This window comes from Toxotes jaculatrix, chromosome 16, assembly GCF_017976425.1.
Source record: "Toxotes jaculatrix isolate fToxJac2 chromosome 16, fToxJac2.pri, whole genome shotgun sequence".
Lineage (NCBI taxonomy): Eukaryota > Metazoa > Chordata > Actinopteri > Toxotidae > Toxotes > Toxotes jaculatrix.
The window spans coordinates 8,593,811-8,613,446 of NC_054409.1; the positions used below are offsets into that span (position 1 = coordinate 8,593,811).

General features: G+C 41.1%; 2 protein-coding genes across 2 annotated transcripts; both read right to left on the reverse strand.

The window, feature by feature from the left end:
- Window positions 1-1,073: 1,073 nt before the first annotated feature.
- mamdc4 (MAM domain containing 4) lies at window positions 1,074-16,705 on the reverse strand. Its single transcript, XM_041059485.1, has 29 exons — window positions 15,361-16,705; window positions 13,704-13,796; window positions 13,340-13,501; window positions 11,284-11,409; window positions 10,798-11,031; window positions 10,545-10,670; window positions 10,078-10,233; window positions 9,841-9,944; window positions 9,475-9,630; window positions 9,231-9,321; window positions 9,016-9,129; window positions 8,663-8,755; window positions 8,416-8,553; window positions 8,166-8,305; window positions 7,906-8,014; window positions 7,684-7,788; window positions 6,969-7,103; window positions 6,696-6,823; window positions 6,244-6,460; window positions 6,000-6,137; window positions 5,788-5,915; window positions 5,411-5,501; window positions 4,399-4,548; window positions 4,104-4,229; window positions 3,828-3,952; window positions 3,468-3,573; window positions 2,861-3,057; window positions 2,555-2,620; window positions 1,074-2,056 (listed from the first exon to the last, which is right to left on the reverse strand). Exons 1-29 carry the CDS (start codon window positions 15,410-15,412, stop codon window positions 2,021-2,023), a joined length of 3,642 nt encoding a protein of 1,213 aa, XP_040915419.1. The 5' UTR covers window positions 15,413-16,705; the 3' UTR covers window positions 1,074-2,020.
- Window positions 16,706-16,817: 112 nt separating this feature from the next.
- On the reverse strand, window positions 16,818-19,109 carry phpt1 (phosphohistidine phosphatase 1). Its single transcript, XM_041059487.1, has 3 exons — window positions 18,732-19,109; window positions 17,609-17,736; window positions 16,818-17,350 (listed from the first exon to the last, which is right to left on the reverse strand). Exons 1-3 carry the CDS (start codon window positions 18,895-18,897, stop codon window positions 17,258-17,260), a joined length of 387 nt encoding a protein of 128 aa, XP_040915421.1. The 5' UTR covers window positions 18,898-19,109; the 3' UTR covers window positions 16,818-17,257.
- Between the last annotated feature and the right edge of the window lie 527 nt (window positions 19,110-19,636).

Here is a 19,636-nt window from a genome sequence, read left to right on the forward strand (position 1 = left end):
CCCACGCAGGCTCACACACACACACACACACACACACACACACACACACACACACACACACACACACACACACACACACACCTTGAGCGCAGCAGAGGTCCAGCAGACCGTTTGCGGGGCTTGGCGCCCTGTCTCCGGTACTGCATCCAGCCGCAGACCAGCTCGTGCGCGATCATCATGTACAGCAGGAAGATGAGCACGGCGGGATCCATTCAGCTGCACGCGCCGCTGGATGAGAGCCGGCTGGTGCTAATAGAAACGGTTCCAGATGAGAAGGAACAGCACCGGGCTGCAGGTCTGCAGTCTTGTGCAGGATTAGAGATACTTGTTGATGATGGTGAAGAGGAGGAGGGGGTCCTCGTGCCCAAGTTGCCCCGTGTCCACTCCAACTTTGGGCACTCAAGTCGCGAGACACAAGCTGCTGCTGCGGTGGGCGCTCGCACTCCACCCATGACAACACAGCATCCTCAGACTCATCACTTCATCCGAGTGAAACGGTGGATTTTTCTCTGCCTCACTGACAACAGATGAGAGTCACGGTGACAGCAGCGGAGAGGGGACATCGGAGGATGTTGCCGTAGAGACGAACCGTTGCTAAGGGCAGGATGTCGTCATCACCTCTTCCTAAAGATGAACGAGGCATTTGACCAAATCAGAGCCACGCAGGGAGCAACAAGAGCAGGCATCACTGTGTCCTCACGCATGACTGCTTTATAATGCTGCCATTCATCCTCCGAGAAAGGATGTGACTATTTATCTTTATAGTTTATTAACTCATAAATATTTACCTCCAAAATTTGTATAGTAAATGTAATATACTGTATATGAGCCACAGTATATTAGTACAGTCAAGCCTGATAACTCATCAGCAGCCAAAAATCAAACTCAATCAGTCAATCAATCAATTAATCAATCAAAATACCTAGAAAATAGTGAACAGATGTAATGTCATTTTTTTTTGATTGTGAGGAATCATCATGTGATCCTTTTCACCTAAAAACTCCTCGTGATGCAGTCATTTCATTTCACCAGGAGACCAAATAACATACTAACACCAGTGTTTCAGAGCTCAACTTTAATTCGTTTATCATTAGCACTCAATTATGTCTTGTTTTAAAGCAGGGTTGACCCTCTAACACATCCAAAAGTATAAATCCATCCTACAGTCTTTTTCCAGACAGCAGCATTACATCCAGTCACCTTCCTCTGTGATCTTTTTCATACTTTCCCCAAACTTTAACCTGTCTGTTTATTGCTATCCCTTTCTTTCTCCTTTCTCTTTAAAGGAACACACCAGTGGCTTAGTTTTCCCCCTTCCATAAAGTTACGGGACAAGGTCTACTCCCATAATGCAACACAATAGTATCTTTCCTTAGATGCTCTCTGCCTGGTAAACTCACATATCTTTGTGACACTCTGTGTCCCCAGTTCAGGCTTTATGCTGTCAAGCTGACAGACCTGGTTGATGAGATACGTGACTGCATGAGTCATTTTCTCAAATTAGAAAAAGAGAAAACATTATTGAACTGGTTTCACAGGCTGAGCAGTATCCTACTTCCCATAATCAGTAAACTGCCCGACCTGCTGAGTTCTTCTTAAACCAGACAAACATGATTCAGTCATGTTGCGCTTGACATGACACTCTGAGAACCTCCTTGCATTTCCAAAATAGATCCTAAATCTGCATACAGCCAATTATGAGTTATGCCCAGTCTCGATTTTAAAGGAAGTTGAACTAATTTCCATCCATGACACGTTTGACAGTCTCCCTCTGACTTCCATCTGTCCGTCCACAGGCAGAGAGCTGCGACCCCTGAGGGCTCCGTCGGATCTGAGGCAGCTGCACTGATTACGCCTTCATCAGTGTTTCAATATGTGGGCTGTGCTTTGTGTGTGTGAGTGAGTGTGTGTGAGTGTGTGTGTGTGTCATGTAAGGGCGACACAAGCAGTTCTTCTGCTGTGATATCGCCTTAATTTCACAAAGCCACCTTTAGGTGGCAGGACCACCACTCCCCCTTCCTTATGCCACCTCCCTCTCTCTGAAATCACCAGAGATCTGCGGAAACACAAGAAAAAGAGTTGACCAGTCAGTGAGCACAGTTTTAATATGGCCATAAACCGCCCTAGAAGGGCATCCTAGGAAGGATAATAACTTTAAACTTGTTCGTAAACAGTAATATTTTTGCTCCCTGTAAAGTGAAATGGCTTCTTATGTTAATCCCACTGAGAATCAACACTTCAGTCTGCAGCTGCAGAGGGTTTTAGCTCCCTGGTTAAAAGTAAAGTTAATAGTAATAATTTTGCATTTGACAGACCAAAAGACTTAACTGGACTCCATTTTGCTTCATCTCTTCTTGATAAGAAAATAATTTAGGTATTTTGGAGTCTACTTTCCCTCTGGTAGTGAAACATATATGCTAGTGCGGCATTAAAGCACCTTTGTTCAACTGTGCTTACAGAGTACATGTGAACAAAGATGAGAATATAATCTCCCAACCAAATGAAATAAAAAGCAAACAAATCATTAGCCATAAAAAGTATATGGTATACCCACAGAGACATTATTGAACCCAGCTGCCATTGGATGGTTTTGTGCTGGTGGAATCCTCACGTGGTCCTGCTAAAATAAACATGTGATTAACCAGTAATCAGACACAATACAGAAAAATCTGCGCTGTTAGCTACATTAAGGCTAACATATGCTTACTTCTTTGTGCTTAAAGTAGATATTTGGCTGGTATGTTTACTGTGGTTGGTTAGTATTTCTATCACTTGAGGAACTAGTGTTGAAGGTGTTATTTAGCCCCTGCTACACTCAGGGTTCAGAGTTGTCAAAGGTCTGAATGTCAGAGCAACTCACTGTGAGGTCTGGCTCATATGTTTCATTACTGAAACCAGCACCAGTTGAGGAAGATGATGACGATGGACCGGATGTAGCTCTGGCACTCTGGCGGGTTCGCAGGTAGTAAAACAGCAGGGCCGCCAAAGTGCCGATCAGCAGCAGAACCACGATGACGGACGCTGCGATCCCTCCTGCGTTGTCTGGTTTTGGTGAAGCTACAGAGGAGGTGGAAAACATTTAGTTTCCGGTCATACTAGAGAGAGTGCTGAAGGCAGGGGGAACACATTACGTTTGCAGTTCAAAATTCAGCCAAAGGCCTGAAATGCTGGTTTTGCATGTTAAGCCATTTGACAAGTGTTGACAATTAACAAATTCCCTTACTGATGAACTTTTTAAAAGCATACCACACATTTTCAGTCTTACATTGTCCCTTCTACACAGCCAGTAGTTTAAATTTTAGAGTGCTATGAACATCAACTTGAAGGCCCACTTTCAAAAAATGATCATTTAAGTTAAAATGCTTTCTGTTTAGTAGCCGCCTATGTCAGAGCAGTGCAGGTTATATCCGAGTCTGTACTTGCAGCTGCTTAACCCTGATAGAGAAAAATGGGACGTCAGATCTTACTTGTCATTGAATCTGTCACTTTCTTTGCACAGTTGACTCCAATGGTGTACTCAATGTCATCCAGAGCCACAACACCTGACGTGCCTTTGATTCCTTCAAACACAATCTGTTAACAACAAAAACAAGATGACAGCAGAGACGACAGTCGGCCTTATTAAAGAAACTCGAATGTAGAAGTTGTGACGCATTTTAAAAATGCCTCTCATTTCCACCATTATTTTCCAATACCTTTGCAGAAGCTGATGCACCATTTCTTTTGGCTGTGGAGCAAATTCACATACAGAAGACTACACAGGGCTTACAATCACTATGTTAGCATATAGATTAGACACACTGTTTCCTCATAGGTGAGAGTTTGACCTGGTATTCCTCAGTGGACGTGATGTTGACGTCAAAGCGTTTCCATGGTCCTCCCAGTTCACTCACCACCACCAGCTGATGGAGACGACCTTCAGACAGCCTCCACACCCTCAGCTGGCTGTCCGCTACATACATTCAAAGAGCAGACGTGGGTAAGAGTAAGGGAAATGCATCACACCTACCAAGACCACATATGAACCTGATAACCTGATAACTGTATCTGTCCAGCCACAGATGAACCAAGCACAGAAGCTGATTTAGAGCACTGATCCTCACATGAGTAGGGTTTGTAGGCCCAGAATTTCAGGCAGGTGCCCTTGGTTGGGGGCAGGTGAGGGCTCAGAAGCTGAGCGTTTTGATTGGCTGCCGTCCGATTGCTGCTTGGAAAGAACAGGAAGTGACCTGGTTGAAAGAAAAGGGAAGGCGGTCTAATTTACACTTCAGTACATTTTTGCTACATGTTGCTGGATAAACAATCACAGAAAAGGACACATAAAGTATTGCTCTCTACTCCCCGGGCCTTTATATCAGGAGTCAAAGTATGCCTGTCCCTGTTGTCTCTCTGGTTTACCTTTCTCTGTGCCCAGAGTGTGGTCCTCAGGTGGGGTGGAGAAGTGCTTCTCCGCCTCCTGACTCGTCAGCTCCCAGTCCAGTTTGTCCACTTTAATGTTTTGAGTGTTGCTCCAGCTGCACATCCCTCTCTCCAGACTGCAGCTAGAACCTGAGATATTTAACAGAATAAAAATGGACACTGTCACAGAGAAGATGCCACTATGTACAATTAAACTGCTCGTATTAGTACAGCTTCTTTTTGTTCTAAAGTCTGTGAATACACTAGTCTTGGGTTTGGTGAATAACTAAGTGAATATGCAAATTCTAATATTAATGATAATTACTACACTCACTGATTATGCTGACTGTTGCACAGAATTTAATTTTTTATTGTAGTAATAGAAAATGTGTAGATATCACTGTAAGCCAGAGCAACAATGTGAGTGAGTAAAAGTTAAAACACAAAGAATGAACATTTGAACGTATGAAAATATTCCTTTTTACTTCTTCATGGTAAATTTACCAGGTAAATGCTGCAGGAAGATAAAATGGATGAGTGAAATCTTTGAATAAAAGGGGCGATTCAGTGCTGCAAATTGAAACTGTAAAGGCCAAGGTATTCAAGTGTAGACAAAGCTCCCAAAACACATGGACAGTGTTCTCTAAATTTCCCATAATGCAACTGAACAGGGTTCCATATTAGATCATCCCTGCCTGTTTAACGCCTGTGTCTTTCAAACCCCACACATCTAGTTTGCAGCACAGAGTGTGTTAGCAATTTGTAGTCTGAGATTTCTCTGATGATTTATAGAGCAGGCTGAATAAAGCGGTGCTAAATAAACTGAACATGATGTGGTGACCAGGAGAAGCCAAGCTTTGAGTGTGTAATCTAAGGTGAATACAAACTGAAATGAGCACACACAGGTGCTAATCTCATATGGGACTTTGTGATCCAGCTGAACCAGCACACCAGTCTAAAAGTCTGTTGAGTTTCTCCCTAATTTTGATTTTGCAGGCAGATTGATACTAACCTTTCTCTCCACATGGGTGAGCTGAAAGGAAGATGTCATCGATTGCAATGTGAGTGTCTTTTCCTCCAGCTCCGACCACCTCAAACTCCAACTGCGGATGGAAATCAGCTTGGTTCAAACTACATACATATTAATACGATACATTTTAAAGTTCATTAGGAACAGTTCTCTAAAGATGTGAGTAAATAAAGAGCAGTTCAATTCTGCTGGAGAGTTGGAAAGGTTAAAGTAAATGAAAACATGACAGTACACAGAAACATAATTTATTATTTCCCATGTTTTGTTTATTTATTGTGTTTCATTACTTTGTACGATCACTGACCACTTGAAAAGTCTATAACTGTTCCAGCAACCCCCCTCCCGCCTTCACACTGTACCTGCCAGTCCACAAGGGCACTCGAGATGTTGCTGTTGCCATGGCGCCAGACATCTCCTTGATTCAGACTGTCAGAGAAGACCTTCACCCTCTCTCCCTTCACTGGCTTCATATACACTGTCAGAGAACCTGCAGAGTTCACTCAGTTAAAATGTGTTTGGTTTATTTTTTTACTTTACTTTTGTGTGTGTTTTGTGCGTGAATGTATCTCACCAGGTTTCTCTCCTCCCATGTGGTACCAGAAATGCACACACTCAGTCTTGGCGGTTCCTTGACGAACAGGGGAGGTGAGTACTGCGCGGTTTCCAGAGGGCAGAATGCTGGCTCCGGTGTTAGCCATCATGTAGAAACCTGAGCACCAGCCAGGCAGAGAATGGTCACAATTCACTGTCTTCCAGCTTTCTGCTTGTATATTCAAATATTAGTGTTATTTAATAAAATTCTCTCTCTCTCTCACCCAGTTCGGTCTCCAGAGTGTGGTCAGTTTTGGGTCCAGTCATCGTGGCAGTGTATCCGCTGCGGTGGAGCCAGTGAACTGTGCCAGAGCTGCTGTACCCGCACCGATGGCCTTCAAAGGAACACATCCTTGGCATGGAGCACGGACTGGCCACAAACGCCACATCATCAATGGCCACCTGTCCGTCAAAGCCGGAGCGAACCGCTTCAAACATCAGCTGTTGGTGGATAAAAGGTTGAGTTAGAATGGAATCAATCTTTTTATTTTTATATATATAATAATACTAGTGAACAAAGACTCTCCAAAGTGCTGAGTGTTGTTTTATTTTACCACAAGAGGGCACAGCTTCTCCAAAACCTGATTCTTTCACTGTACCTGTCCCCCAGTTTGTCACTGATGTCTGATGAATTTGGAGACATTGATTAATAATTTCACATTGACTGAACTTATACCTGAAAGTTTGTGAGCTGGTGTGGGACTGGGCAGTGGGCTTCGTGCCACAGGTTGCCGTGAGCTCCGCTGCGAGTCCAGAGGGTGATCTCATAACCTTTGTTATCCAACAGCTTCACATTCAGAGCACCTGGACAGGATCAGTTAGTGTTAACTAACTAAGTGTTAACAGTTATTTTTTCACTTTAAAACATATTCACAGGGTCAAAGAAAAAGACTTCTTTATCATTATTTCACTCGAAACTGAATAGAGAGCTATTCAGCCACATCCTCACCTGCGTTCGGCCCATAGAGTTTGTAGAAGAAGGACAGGCAGTAATCTGCGGGACCTGGTAACTGTGGAAATGAAACTAAGCGTCCAAACAAGCCGCGCAGAGAGGGACTCCACATGTCCACAACAAGGCTTCTGCCTGAATGTCAACAGAAAGACAGGAAGGGAAGGTCAGGTCAGTGAGTTTTATGTCATCACAAGTCCATCAGTGACTCTTCATACACAGCAACTATAATGTATCTACTTAATATACTTGTTTTGTGACCACGAGTGTAATAATAGGTTGCAGGCTTGGGGCTGTGTAGGGACAAGAATAACATCCCAAATATCAGATCTAAGAACCTACGAAAAGAATAACAACTGCACACTGACTCAAATGTTTTGACCTGATAAACATCCAGCTGGGATCAAAACATACACAAATGTCCACTTAATTAAATTTGTGGTTGGTGAGCGAACAGGCTTTTTCAGTGATGCACACACATAAATATGAACAATACGAATATTAATCCTCTCTCACTGTGTTCATGAGATTATTTAAATAGATGACATACTGGTCAATACACATAACAGAAGTCAGACACTCATACAGCTGCATTAATAGCATTAATATTGCACCAAACCATCCCTACCTCCTTACTCTATATGACATGACATGTATCTGTGATGCTGGCTACTAACAAATACAGAGATGTGTATGTGCTTTTAATTCAGCTCACCGATCCCAATGGTGTGGTCCATCCCACTGAGCACCATCCAGTCAAAGTTATCACTGTTGTCCTGATACCATCCACACAGTCCATCTTCAAAGTTACATGACAGTGCTGGCCAAAAAAAAAAAAAAAAGTTTTTTCAATCAAAGCATCGAGATGACTGGGTAAGATATTTAAGTATGGATTATGCAATATTGCTTGTATAATGTAAACAGTCGTGAGAATTACATGTCGGAGAAGATGGAAAATAGTTAGCGTGACAGCTGACAAAGCTAACGTTTTTTACTTGAATCTTGGTGCATGGACACAGTTTCACAGCACGAGCTTCAAACTCCAACTGGACAAGATAAAACAAACAAAGAAACAAAGAAACAAAAAAAAAGCAGAAGAGCTTGAATAAGTGAAAAGACATGCTACTTATTTCTGAAGCTTCAGAAATAAGTATCATCATTATCATCATCATTATGCCCTGAAAAAAAAAAGCTGACCTGGAAGCGGTGTTTCCTGACTCCTATAGGTATGCTAGCATGTTTCCACGCCCCCTCTCCTGTTCCTGTCTTCCCACTGAACTCCCACAGTTTAGGCTGAATGCCCAGCAAGCTGTCAATCACCCTGACGGACAACTCGCCTGCAGCAGAGAGATGTAAACAGAGTCATATCAAAAGATCTGAGTTGTTTATCTGAGGAAAAGGTAAGAAGATGTTAAATAAGCAAATTAGTGTAGTATAACAGTGGTACCAATGTGATCTGGATTCCCAGTGAGAGCAAAATCAAAGCTGAGGGAGCAGGCAGGGCCAGAGGGGCCCAGGAGGGGGGTCCGTGTCTGGGCTTCAGTCAGCTGCTGGCCTGGGGCCTCGCCTACATACAGGTACTCCTCTAAGAAATGTCAAAGGGACAAATATGAAAATTTTTAATCATTTTAATAACTTATTATTAGCAAATATATAGTAATATAGAGAGTGATGTAATGATAAAGTAGCTGTACCTTTGGATGTTACATTTTTATATAGCATCCAACCTTGACTCCCAATGCTGGTATCAGTCCAGCCTGAGCTGCCCTCAGTGTAAGAGAAATCCCCTGCAAACATGATTCATGGAGACATCACATTCAAAACTCACATTTTTGGTATTAAAATACAAAACAACGACATGCCACATGAAAAGATGCATTTTTGTTGTATGTCATAGTTCGGTGCATGAAACTGAAGTCAAAAAGTCCCTTCTGGCCCCTGAGGCCCAATGCTTCTTTACTTGTGCTATGGCCAGACCGGATTAAATCATAAATCTTTTTCAGCCTTTGAACAGTAAAACTGAGTTAACAGAGATAAATGAACTCACCACATTTGGCTTCATCCGCTGCTCCTGTACAGTCAGGGTGAAAATCACACATCTTGTCTGGCTCAGTACACGGGTGTTTAGGAGGTTTAGGGAATTTTGCGAGGGAATAATTTGCTGTTCAAGAGGAGAACGTGAGATTGCAGTTTTATCGTACCACAGAGGAGGACGCAGACTTAGAATCACATTTTAGGGGACAAGGTAGTTAAAAGGTTTACCAGATGATAAGCGGCATTCAGGAGACAAAACAATGCTGTCGACAGCGATGCCTCCGTATGTAAAGTCTCTGATTGCTGCCATTATTAGAATCTAGAACGAGAGAAAATTCAACAGAGGAAGGAAAAATAAGATGAGTGGGTAAGAGGTGAATTTATTAGGGTAATTAAAGTGCTAAACAACCCATTTTTGGGTCTTATTAATATGCATCATTAATATGACTACAAACCAAGGAGAAGTACTCACCTGGAAAGTGGAGTTGGTGACAATCTCCACCTCTGCCTTCACCCAAACATCACCTAGGGCTCCGCCCCTCTCCCACACCGGGTAGATGTTACGATCAGTGACCAGCACCGTCAGACCGCCGGACCTCGGCCCAAACTGGTGAGTGTACATCACCATCTACAGCAAGCAAACAGAGGAAACTTCTCATAAACATGATTAAACAAAACAAATATTCACTGGAGCCTTTGATTCTCCACTATAAAGAACGTTTTTGTATTTGTGTTTTACAGTATTTTTCAGACTGTGATTAAATTACAGAAAAAAACTGCAGAGTAAGAATAAAATAAAAATCTCTCTCATTGGAGGAAGAATCAGCTTTGGACTGACCTTGCAAGGGTGTGAACTATTGGTGGGTTCAAGGAGAGGACTTTGGAAAGCAGCCCAGTCATTTGAGAGACCACCATCAGGGACAGTGACATACAGGAAGTGACCTGCGATAATAATAATAATCATCCATCATTTTTTATTATTTTTGACTTGTGTATGTAAACCCTGAAGTAACACTGAAACGAAATGAAACAACAGCACGGTTTCAACAGTGAAAAACTCCTCAGGATATGATACCTGATGCACTGTTGTTGGAGTGATCCCTGCCTGGTCCTCTCAGAGGATCTGTGAGGGTGATGTTCTCCTGATTTGTCCTCACCCATTTCAGCTTGGACAGTGACCTCAGGTCCCAATCACACAGGTCCTCCTCAAAGTCACAGAGCCGGTACCCTTCTGGAGACACAACAAACACACACAACTCAGGTTAATTGCTGAGTGTTGTTCCATAAACAATATCCTGGTTTCTCTGGATGATCACTGAGACTATGTCTGAATTAGAAATTAGTTCTAGAGAAATTTTGATGATGTTGATACCACAAAGAAGAAATGGTGCTTTTATTTTTCAGATTCACTTGAATCCCTTTAATGAGTTCTACATTGACATCACAGATTCTTCTGTCACTTTGTTTTGAACTTTAAATATTTTATTAATTGACTGTACTGTGGCGTCAGAGGCAGGCTCTCTGCGGTAACTGATTTCTCACCACAGCTCTCCTCGTCAGTCCCGTCCCCACAGTCATCGCTGCCGTCACAGACCTGCCGCTGCTCCACACAGCCCTCACTCCTACATTTCACCATCCCTGCTGGACACTCTGTACCAGGGAGTGGTACTGGTGATGTAAAGAGAGAAAACCAATCACATCAGAATAATCATCATATTATAAGTAATCACTGGTTGGACAAAGACTCCACAGAGGAAAGGGAAGGCAAATGTAGGGGATATTTTGAGGGACTCACAGGGCAAAGCACAGTCCATAAACTCCAGCTGATCAACGGCCACATCTCCTTTTTGCCCCTCAGAGCGCTGTGAGTAAAGACGGATTTGGAAGGCGTTAGGAATACGGCCCAGAAAGATGGTAGCCTCCCTCCAACCACGTACACTAGTGGACTCAGGACGCCACACAATGGCTTCTGGAGAAGCCTTGTGAAGGACGGACGCCCACAGGGGGGTGGAGCCCAGACCTGTGTTACCTACAGGTAACGAGACAAAAACCACAAGTTCCACCACAACAATAATCAGTTAAATTAAAATTATGAGAAATAATTACAGAAAAAAAAAAACATAAATCACAAAGAGAAACACGTAGAACAAAAGAATAAAAATGCATCCAAATACTGCCTGTAAAAGTCGGACAAAATAATATGGAATCCTGTCTTTAATGTTGTGTGTTTTATCTGTCTAAGGAAGGCAATTTAAGGCCTGTAGTCATTAATGGACGCTACCTGAGTCCCACAGGAAATATCTGAGACGAAGGCGACAGGTTGGTGAAGACTGTCTCATCTCTGGAGAGGTTAAAACTGCGGTATGGGGTGACTCTGCCTTCACTGCACTCACTCCCATAAACCAACCTGTGTGATGGGAAATATTAATTGTTATATCTCATGTTATTCATGTTACAGTTCAGTGCAGGATAACATTTTATTCAGTCTAATTCAGTTCAGTCAAATTCAGTCCTGAACATCTGTATCATTCTTTCTTTGAAAAATGTGAATGTGGTTTCTTGTAGTGACGAACTTATCACCAACTCTTCAGCTCTACAGAGCTTTTTAGCCTCTTTTGGCCAATTGTTTCAACACTGGCAGATTATCACCTTTGAAGTTGATGTGGCAAAATTACAGCTGCTTATTTGAAACCTCCAGCACACAAGGAGCAACACTGGCATTCACGTGTTTCTGTCCATCTGATCAATGCAAATCCATGTATTCATTATCTATTAGCTCCGTTTTTGGTCTCTACCAACTCCTTAGGGAAATATCTGGCTGTTTAGATACCACAGGCTTCTTCTCCAGCTGGCCGTTGTGTTAGCAAATGCAAAGTAGGATTTTAGAGCTTTGCTAAAAACAGCCTGCTGAGCAGTGACAGTGAATCAAACCGGTGAAATTGTGAGATGGAAAGCAAATAACGAGTTAGTATAAAGCTCCATAGAGCTGTGGGGACCTGCAGAGTCGGCTGATAATTGTCTGTGGGCTTGTCACCATGGCAACCCCTTTCACAAACACTACATGATGTCAGTTGATGAACTGTTGATATAAAAATACTGACTACAGCATTTTTATAATAATAATACGTTTTAAGAATAAAGCAAAATGTGAAGCATTAACTATAACGCTTTTCATAAACAGGTAGTGCCACTGAAATCATAATCACTTTTTAAGACAGACCCGTGCAAAAGCAAACAGTCAGTATACAACACAATTAAAAAACACAGCTAACATACACAATGGACAATTACATACAATTCTCTTTTGCAGAAAACAATTTAGAATGTCTCAGTATATGTTTTAAAATCTTCAACTGGAATGAGAGATTTATTCCTTTCCGTAATCCATCATTAAAATTTTTAATTGAGAAAAGACAAACCCAGTGTCACCCAGTATGAAATAGTAAAACACCATCCCTAGGCTCTCTTTTTGACAGGCGTCATAATCTAATATCATGGGAAGACAAGCTGCACCCATGTTCAACACTCCTCCTGTTAATTTATGGCTCTAATGTGAATGTAACTGCTGGGCAGAGATCACTGCGGTCATGGTTGAAGTCACAGCTGCAGAGAAATTACCGGCTGCTGGAGTTTGCTGTGAAACCCACACCAAGACCTGTTAATTACACACATCATCAGTACATTTCATCAGGAGCTTCTGCAAAACCTGCTGCTGCTGCTGCTTTAAAGCATAAAAGATATTAACGAAATGAAATGTTAAAGTTATTATTTGTAAGAAATATTTATGAGTGTTTGAGATTTCTGAGCACTGTTCAGTGATATTCAGCACAATCTGATTCTCAACTAAGAAACTTTGATTCATTATATTTAAATATTTAAATATTACCTCAACCTGGACGTCACCTCTGAAACAGAACATCTGGATTGCAAGTTTTACATCAGTCAGCACAACTGTAAATGTGTAGCCATTTGTCTGTGGTGGAATACTTTTCATTAAACCTGTAACACCACAATAACAAGGCACAGGAGGAGGAGCCAGGGTACTAACTAATAAGACACATGTAAAGAAACTGTAGAGACCAATTAAAGACATTTGACAGAAGACGACAGCAGACTAACAGATAAACAGTCTACAGAACAAGAAAGAAAACAAAACGAACTTGAGATGAAATAACAAGAGATAAAATTCAAAATTCACCTCATGTTCTCGTTTCACTTGTGTTTTTTTTAGGCTGAATTGTAAAATATGCAATGAATTCTTGACTCTTACCAGACAAAAACAAACACATTAATCACAATGGCAGTGGCCAACAACAGATGTGAGTATTAAACTTTACCTGTAGCCGTCCCGGTGGTGTAGTCAGAGGACGGCCCACTGTCCAGCAGAGTGTCTCCTCTCTGATGTCTCTCCCAGCTGTACACTGCACTGAAGGACTGGTCAGTCCATCCACACTTTCCTGCATCCTCAAAGTCACACTCAAACCCTTTTCCTCTGTAGCCTTGGAAGGTGAAGAAGAAATAATAAGTTAGCTGTAGCAGTAAAATACTAAAGTCTATCATTAGATGAGGTGCCGGCCTCTGTAGGTTAAATGCCCTCTCTGTAAGCAAAGATGAGAATAAGATACAATAAACAACTGAGAATTCAGTTTAGAGGAAGGTCTTTACTGATGGCATATTTAAAAAAAACATTTCTATACTTACCACAGTCTTGCTCGTCGCTGCAGTCGGTACAGTCACACACAAAGTCACATTTCCTCTCAGGAGCCTGACATGCATGAGCCTGAGAAGCAGCAGCTGTGTAGTAAGACAAAATATCAGTGTCACTTCTTAAATTTAACCCAGACTGAAGTGGGATTTGGATTCACCTTTCACCAGATAACACACACAAATATATAAAACGTAAAGGTTCTTATTCTGATGAATAAATACATAGATTGTGCAGATGGAGACACCAACCGAGTGATAAGGTTGAAACTTCCAGAATAAGCGAGGAAGTGGACCTTGGATGGGGATTATGTCAACTGCTGTCTCCAAGGTTGAGAATGAACAGTCAGGCTAAACGTTTAGGCCAACACAAAGGAACTCAAGAACAAGTAAGTAAGTAAGTAAGTGGACCTTCAGTGGAGACTTTCTGACAACTGCTGTATTCAAGGTCAAGAAAGAGCATATTCCTCTCATCTGATGTTCTGAATTTAAGATCCAAATGTGGGAAGTAACTTCAGCCATCACATAAATGTAAAAGTGGAGTAAAAGAAACAATATTTTCCTCAAGAAGAAAGAGGAGGGAAAATATACTGTAGTATCCCAAAATGGAAATACCTAAAGAAAATCTTTGCTTCTGTTAGAAGAATGTGTAAAATCTCACAGATGACTCAGTCCAAACTCTCTTATCAGGACTCATCACTGTCAAAGATTTACGGCCCAACTAATGCCAACAGGCTCAAAGGCCAGAAAGAAGTAATCGGGTTAACGGCAGCAACGCACCATCCGTCCATCCAAAGGTCGCTGATTAAGGTTCAAGACTTTGTGCTTCAGTGAGCTGACAGCCGGAAACAAGACATGACACTGAGCGGGAACACGCATCACTGCATGCTTCATAGACAGACCATGTTCAGTTATCACGCTTACAGCAGCGTATAACACATGTAGCAGTAACGTGACAGTATGTAATATCATGCCATTGAATAACTGATGTGTCTGATAACGCTGGCATTACTTGAACTATGTTGACATCAATGAAATAATCTATATATTATATAAGAAAAAATTTGCAAAACATATTTTAAAATGGTTTCAGTTTTTTTTCTAATATGAGTCAAAGGTGAATGTGAGGAGAGAATTATCAAGCTATGATAATCTGATCTATTTATTTCCAAATCTGCAGAACTGTTTTAGGAGACAAGTGACCTGTCAGTTTAAGACAAAGCAGCCAAAACAAGACAAACACAGGTTTGTCATTAGTAAAAATATTCCCTTAATTAATTAATTTATCATTATTGTTTATTAGTTTTTTTCTTTATGTTAATATGAGAAAAAAAGATTTATTTTTTTTTAACAAGAGGGAGCCTGAACTCAATGACCTCAATAGTAGCTACAGCCATGCAGATGACAAAACAGTAGTTTCAGTAGTATTTTTGTTTTTAACAGTTGAAAGCTCCTGAAAAAGATGGTGAGACCTCGAGCTTTTTTGTCTAACTTCGGTGACTTCTTAGAAATCTGAAGCCAACTAACATTTAAGATGTTCAGATGTGCACTTTATACTTCTAAGTTCATCCCCAGCCAGCAGTGATACTTCTACATAAAAGCGTAACACTTTTCTAACACTGTTAGAATGGAGTCTGGCTGAATGTGCTCTTACCCCAGTGCAGAATCAGCAGCACGGTGAGAGCTGAGCTCCTCCGGTTTAACATCTTTCTTCCACCAGATCAGCCTGAGTGTTTGAACACAACCTGCAGAGTCTTCACCAGTTGACTCTGACCTCTTCTCCGTTTCAGAGAGATAAGAGCTGGACTTTAAAATTACCCAGGATGCAACTGCAACAAACCATCATAAAGTAATTTCCTCCAAAGACATTGTTCCACTGTACACATCCGTATGTTGCACAATATCTGAAATAAACACAGTTGGCAGAGAAATTCAGGTGCAAACTGTGATACAGTCTATACAAAAATCACATTACAAGTTACATTTCATTCTGTGAGATCAGTGACTTTTAGCTTCACAAGAATAGCAGGAGGTGGTGTTCCTTGCTTAAGGGAAATGAGTTTAGCCAGGAGGTTTTAGATGTCATGCTGCATTCGTGCTACTTTGGTATAATGGGAAAATATTAGTCTGACTTAGGAACTTTTACACATTATTCTAACCCAATTACCCCTGTTCCAAGCCTTCAGATGAACAGAATTCTTTTTTTGCTATTTACCAACTAAAATAGATAGATATCAACCAGGAGAGAGTACCTGTGTTTTTACAATGGTCAGTTTTTAACCTAACATTGTACATAGTCATCCAGAATTGTCATAGCTGAGCTCTATTACTTTACAGTGAATGCAGCTCAACTGATTTATGGATATATCTACCAGCTGCTTTCCAGCAAAAAATGGACAGCATGTAAGTAAAACAGTGATGCGGCTGTTAGAGGACATATTTTTCACTTTTGATGGAGCTAGGCTAACAGTTCCTCCCTGCGCCTTAGATAGATAAACCTACTCTACATTGCCTGTCCAGCAGCAAAAGACAAAGTTAGAGACTATCTAGTGAACATAGAGAAGCTTTTAGCAGTTGAAGATACATATTTCCCACAGGAGTCAGTGGAGCTCAAACCAAACTTAAAAGGAGTGGATTTTGGACCTATATTTATCAGTAAGCCAGAGGTATGACTCCAAATTATTGCTAATAATAGAGCAATGGTCTGCTAAAACTTTTGCCAACAACTCTGAGGGGTGAAAAAGTATCAGTGTTGTGTTTACGGCTCATGATGCCCCCAAGTGTCCAAAAACAATCAGCTGATGTAGGTTCAATCTCTAGATGTACGTAGTTGACAGCATGTCCATATCTCTGAAATCACAGACAGTATTAGTGGTTTACTGTACCATAGCACACTGGTAATCTTAGAAGATCATCAAGTCCATTTGCTTTTATCATTGAGAGCTTTTATCATTCAATTAAGGCCATGACATTAATCAGCAGTGTAAACCTCGGCAGCTGCCAGGAACAAAACTGCTGCTGGCCGAAAGTAAGATAAGGAATGAGATGGAGGGGGGGTGAGTGGAGGGGGGGTCCTGTTCTGCAAAAGAAGAAACACAGTATACAAACAACTTATAAGCAGATCCCAGGAGACATTTATGACACATACATCACAACAAAGCATTTAAGGTTCACTTTTCAACATCTGACACTATGTGACTTTAAAACAAGTCAGTCTGTAAGTTATTTATTTCCTAATTTAGCCTGATGAGATTTCACACCACTGAAATTTCACTATCAAAATCATGTATTTGATTTGGACCTATACAAAGTAAAAATGTGAAAAACAACATTGTTTACCATTTGTTTACTCAAATTGTAACATAAAAATAAGGTTAATCAGGCTTGTTGCTGTGTTTCTGTCTTAGTCAAGATAATTAACATGATTTCAAAAAGCTCCTTGTCAAACTCTGTATGGTTATTAGTGACATGTTTTGCCTTCTCATGAGGGATTACAAGTAAGTACTACGTCAGTCCAAGAGAAAGGGAGTCCACCAGAGACTGGTGCCAGTTCAATATCCTTCATTGTCCCAGGTCACCTCGTAGTCCGGATACCGAGCCTTTAGTTTCTCAGTGGTTACTGCGTGGTTTGCTCTTCCAAATCCCTGGAAAGGAAAGCAAATCAAATCAATGCTCCACTACAATGATAAAATAATGTTTTAGCTAAAAGTCAATATTTTTATATCAACAAACATTGGATTTAATGATAATGTGAAAGGGATCACTCGTAGTAATCAGACAACTCTACAGATGCACACAGGCTTTAAGCCTGATTTAACTCACAGTTTTGGTTTTTGGGACAATTAATGTGTGCACAGTTATTGCCTAAATAATCTCAGCATTCTCCTGCTGGATTCTCTCACCATGGAGTAACCATAGACGTGGATCTTCTTGGCCTGGGGATCGTGTTTGATCCTCCCTCCTCCGATACACTCACAGTCCAGGTGGCCGTCCTTTTCCAGCTCCTCTGAAACTTTCTCATAGATGTCAGCTACAAGAAGAGGTATGTGATAGGTGAGCAATGTATAAACATTGTGGGTTTTTTTAAAAAAAATATGCTTTGTCTCTTAATATTATTCATAGCAATGTACAGTACAGTATGCTCAGGATTTATAATTCCAGTTATGATAGAAGAGGAATCTGAATTACTAGTTCTGGCATCACTAAATGCATATTTTCGTAATTACAACTGTGACTTGGAAACAAATATTGGACAAGCACAATATTTGTTTGTATTAAACTTGTGACTAAAGCCACAACTGTTTGAGCTGCCAACTGTCCATAAAATATGTTTATTAATCACCACAAACGGCTGCTTGTTGTGTAGATGTGCTGCCTCCATCTGGCGTAAATGACGTGGACGATGAGTTGTTAGACAAACCTGCATGTTCTGTGTCTAAGAATACAGACTTATATGAGGAAATGAACACATTTATGATATAACCTGCTCTAAGTTACTGCAGGTCAGGACAGTTTCTATGGAAGATTTAAAATATCTACGTTAAAACAAGCTAAAGAAATAAATTAAAATACATGTTATTGTACAATATGTACTGTTGTAATTGAATGAAACATAAGTTAAATGACAATTATTTCACCTTTTATCTTGAATTTAAACTGAATGGACTGTTTCATTGTGACATGAATTTCCAAAGCCTCATGAAAATCAAATCACAACACAGGAAATAAGCAGAAGGTGTGTGTGGGATCTCAGTGTGGTCCAGCAGAGGGCAGCACACACCAATACTTCATGCAAAACACTACCATCTCTCATGCATACATAAAAAGGAAATGCACATGCACTTAACAACACAGTCACACTACAGCTGCTTCCACAGCTCACTAACACAGTTTCAACCAAACCTGAACACAATAACCTTCATGAACGTGGGTTTTACTGCAGGACTAGCGTATTAAACTTGCTGCTAAATGAACCTAATAAACTGGAAACTGCGGGGCTCTCAGGTTTCGGTGGTCCTGACTCACCATGGTACTCAGCCCAGCCGTATCCTCGGACTATATCTACCTCCGAGTCGTCTCCTTCCTCCCTGCTGTGGACCCGGATCAGGACGTACTTAAACACGCCGGACGGGTCTATGTCTGCCCGCGGTATGTTGGCCATCAGAGCCGCAGCCTTCGTCTGTGTGCACATCTCCAAACTTCTCAGCAGCCACACCAGCAAACCGACGAACAAACAAAATGTCCGTATCTTCTCAGCAAACTCCGTGTTTGTCTCTGAGAGACCCCGGACAGCTCGGTACGCAGTTTATAATCTGAACTACACGTATAAGGAGAAACACTAACTCCACAGAAAGAGGTTCCTCTGCTGTCAAGCCTGTTCCGCCATGCAGCAACATTAAGGACACTTCCGGTCGCAGCCCTTCAAAATAAAAGAGTAATATTAACGAATTAATGTAAATAAAGTAAAAGTAATAGAAAGTAAGAATAACATAAGAGCAAGAGTAATATAAACTCCTATTGCCTTTCGCCTTTAACGTCTGAAGAAAAAAATTCAGGCCCTCAAGCAAACAACCAGCCATACTACTGTATTTTCTGAAACCACAGCAGTTTAATGGATAGAGAGGGAGCTAAGGTGAGATGGAGTATTTACAAAATTAGAAAATACTTTTAAAAATTTGAAAATACTTTTACCTCACCTTTTTTATTTGAAATTTTACCTTGTTTTTCTCAGATTATTTTTTTAAAATGTAATTTTCCTTGAACTTGTTCCATGAGACATCACCCCGATTTTATTCTGAAGACAATGCGACAATATGGGAAGTCATTTGGACGCGTTGCGTACGTCAGTAAAGCAAAGCATCGTAGCAGTTGTAGTCCAGAATAGACCAACGAGTGGAACCAAACCCGGTGGGCTTCTTGTACAAAGAAAA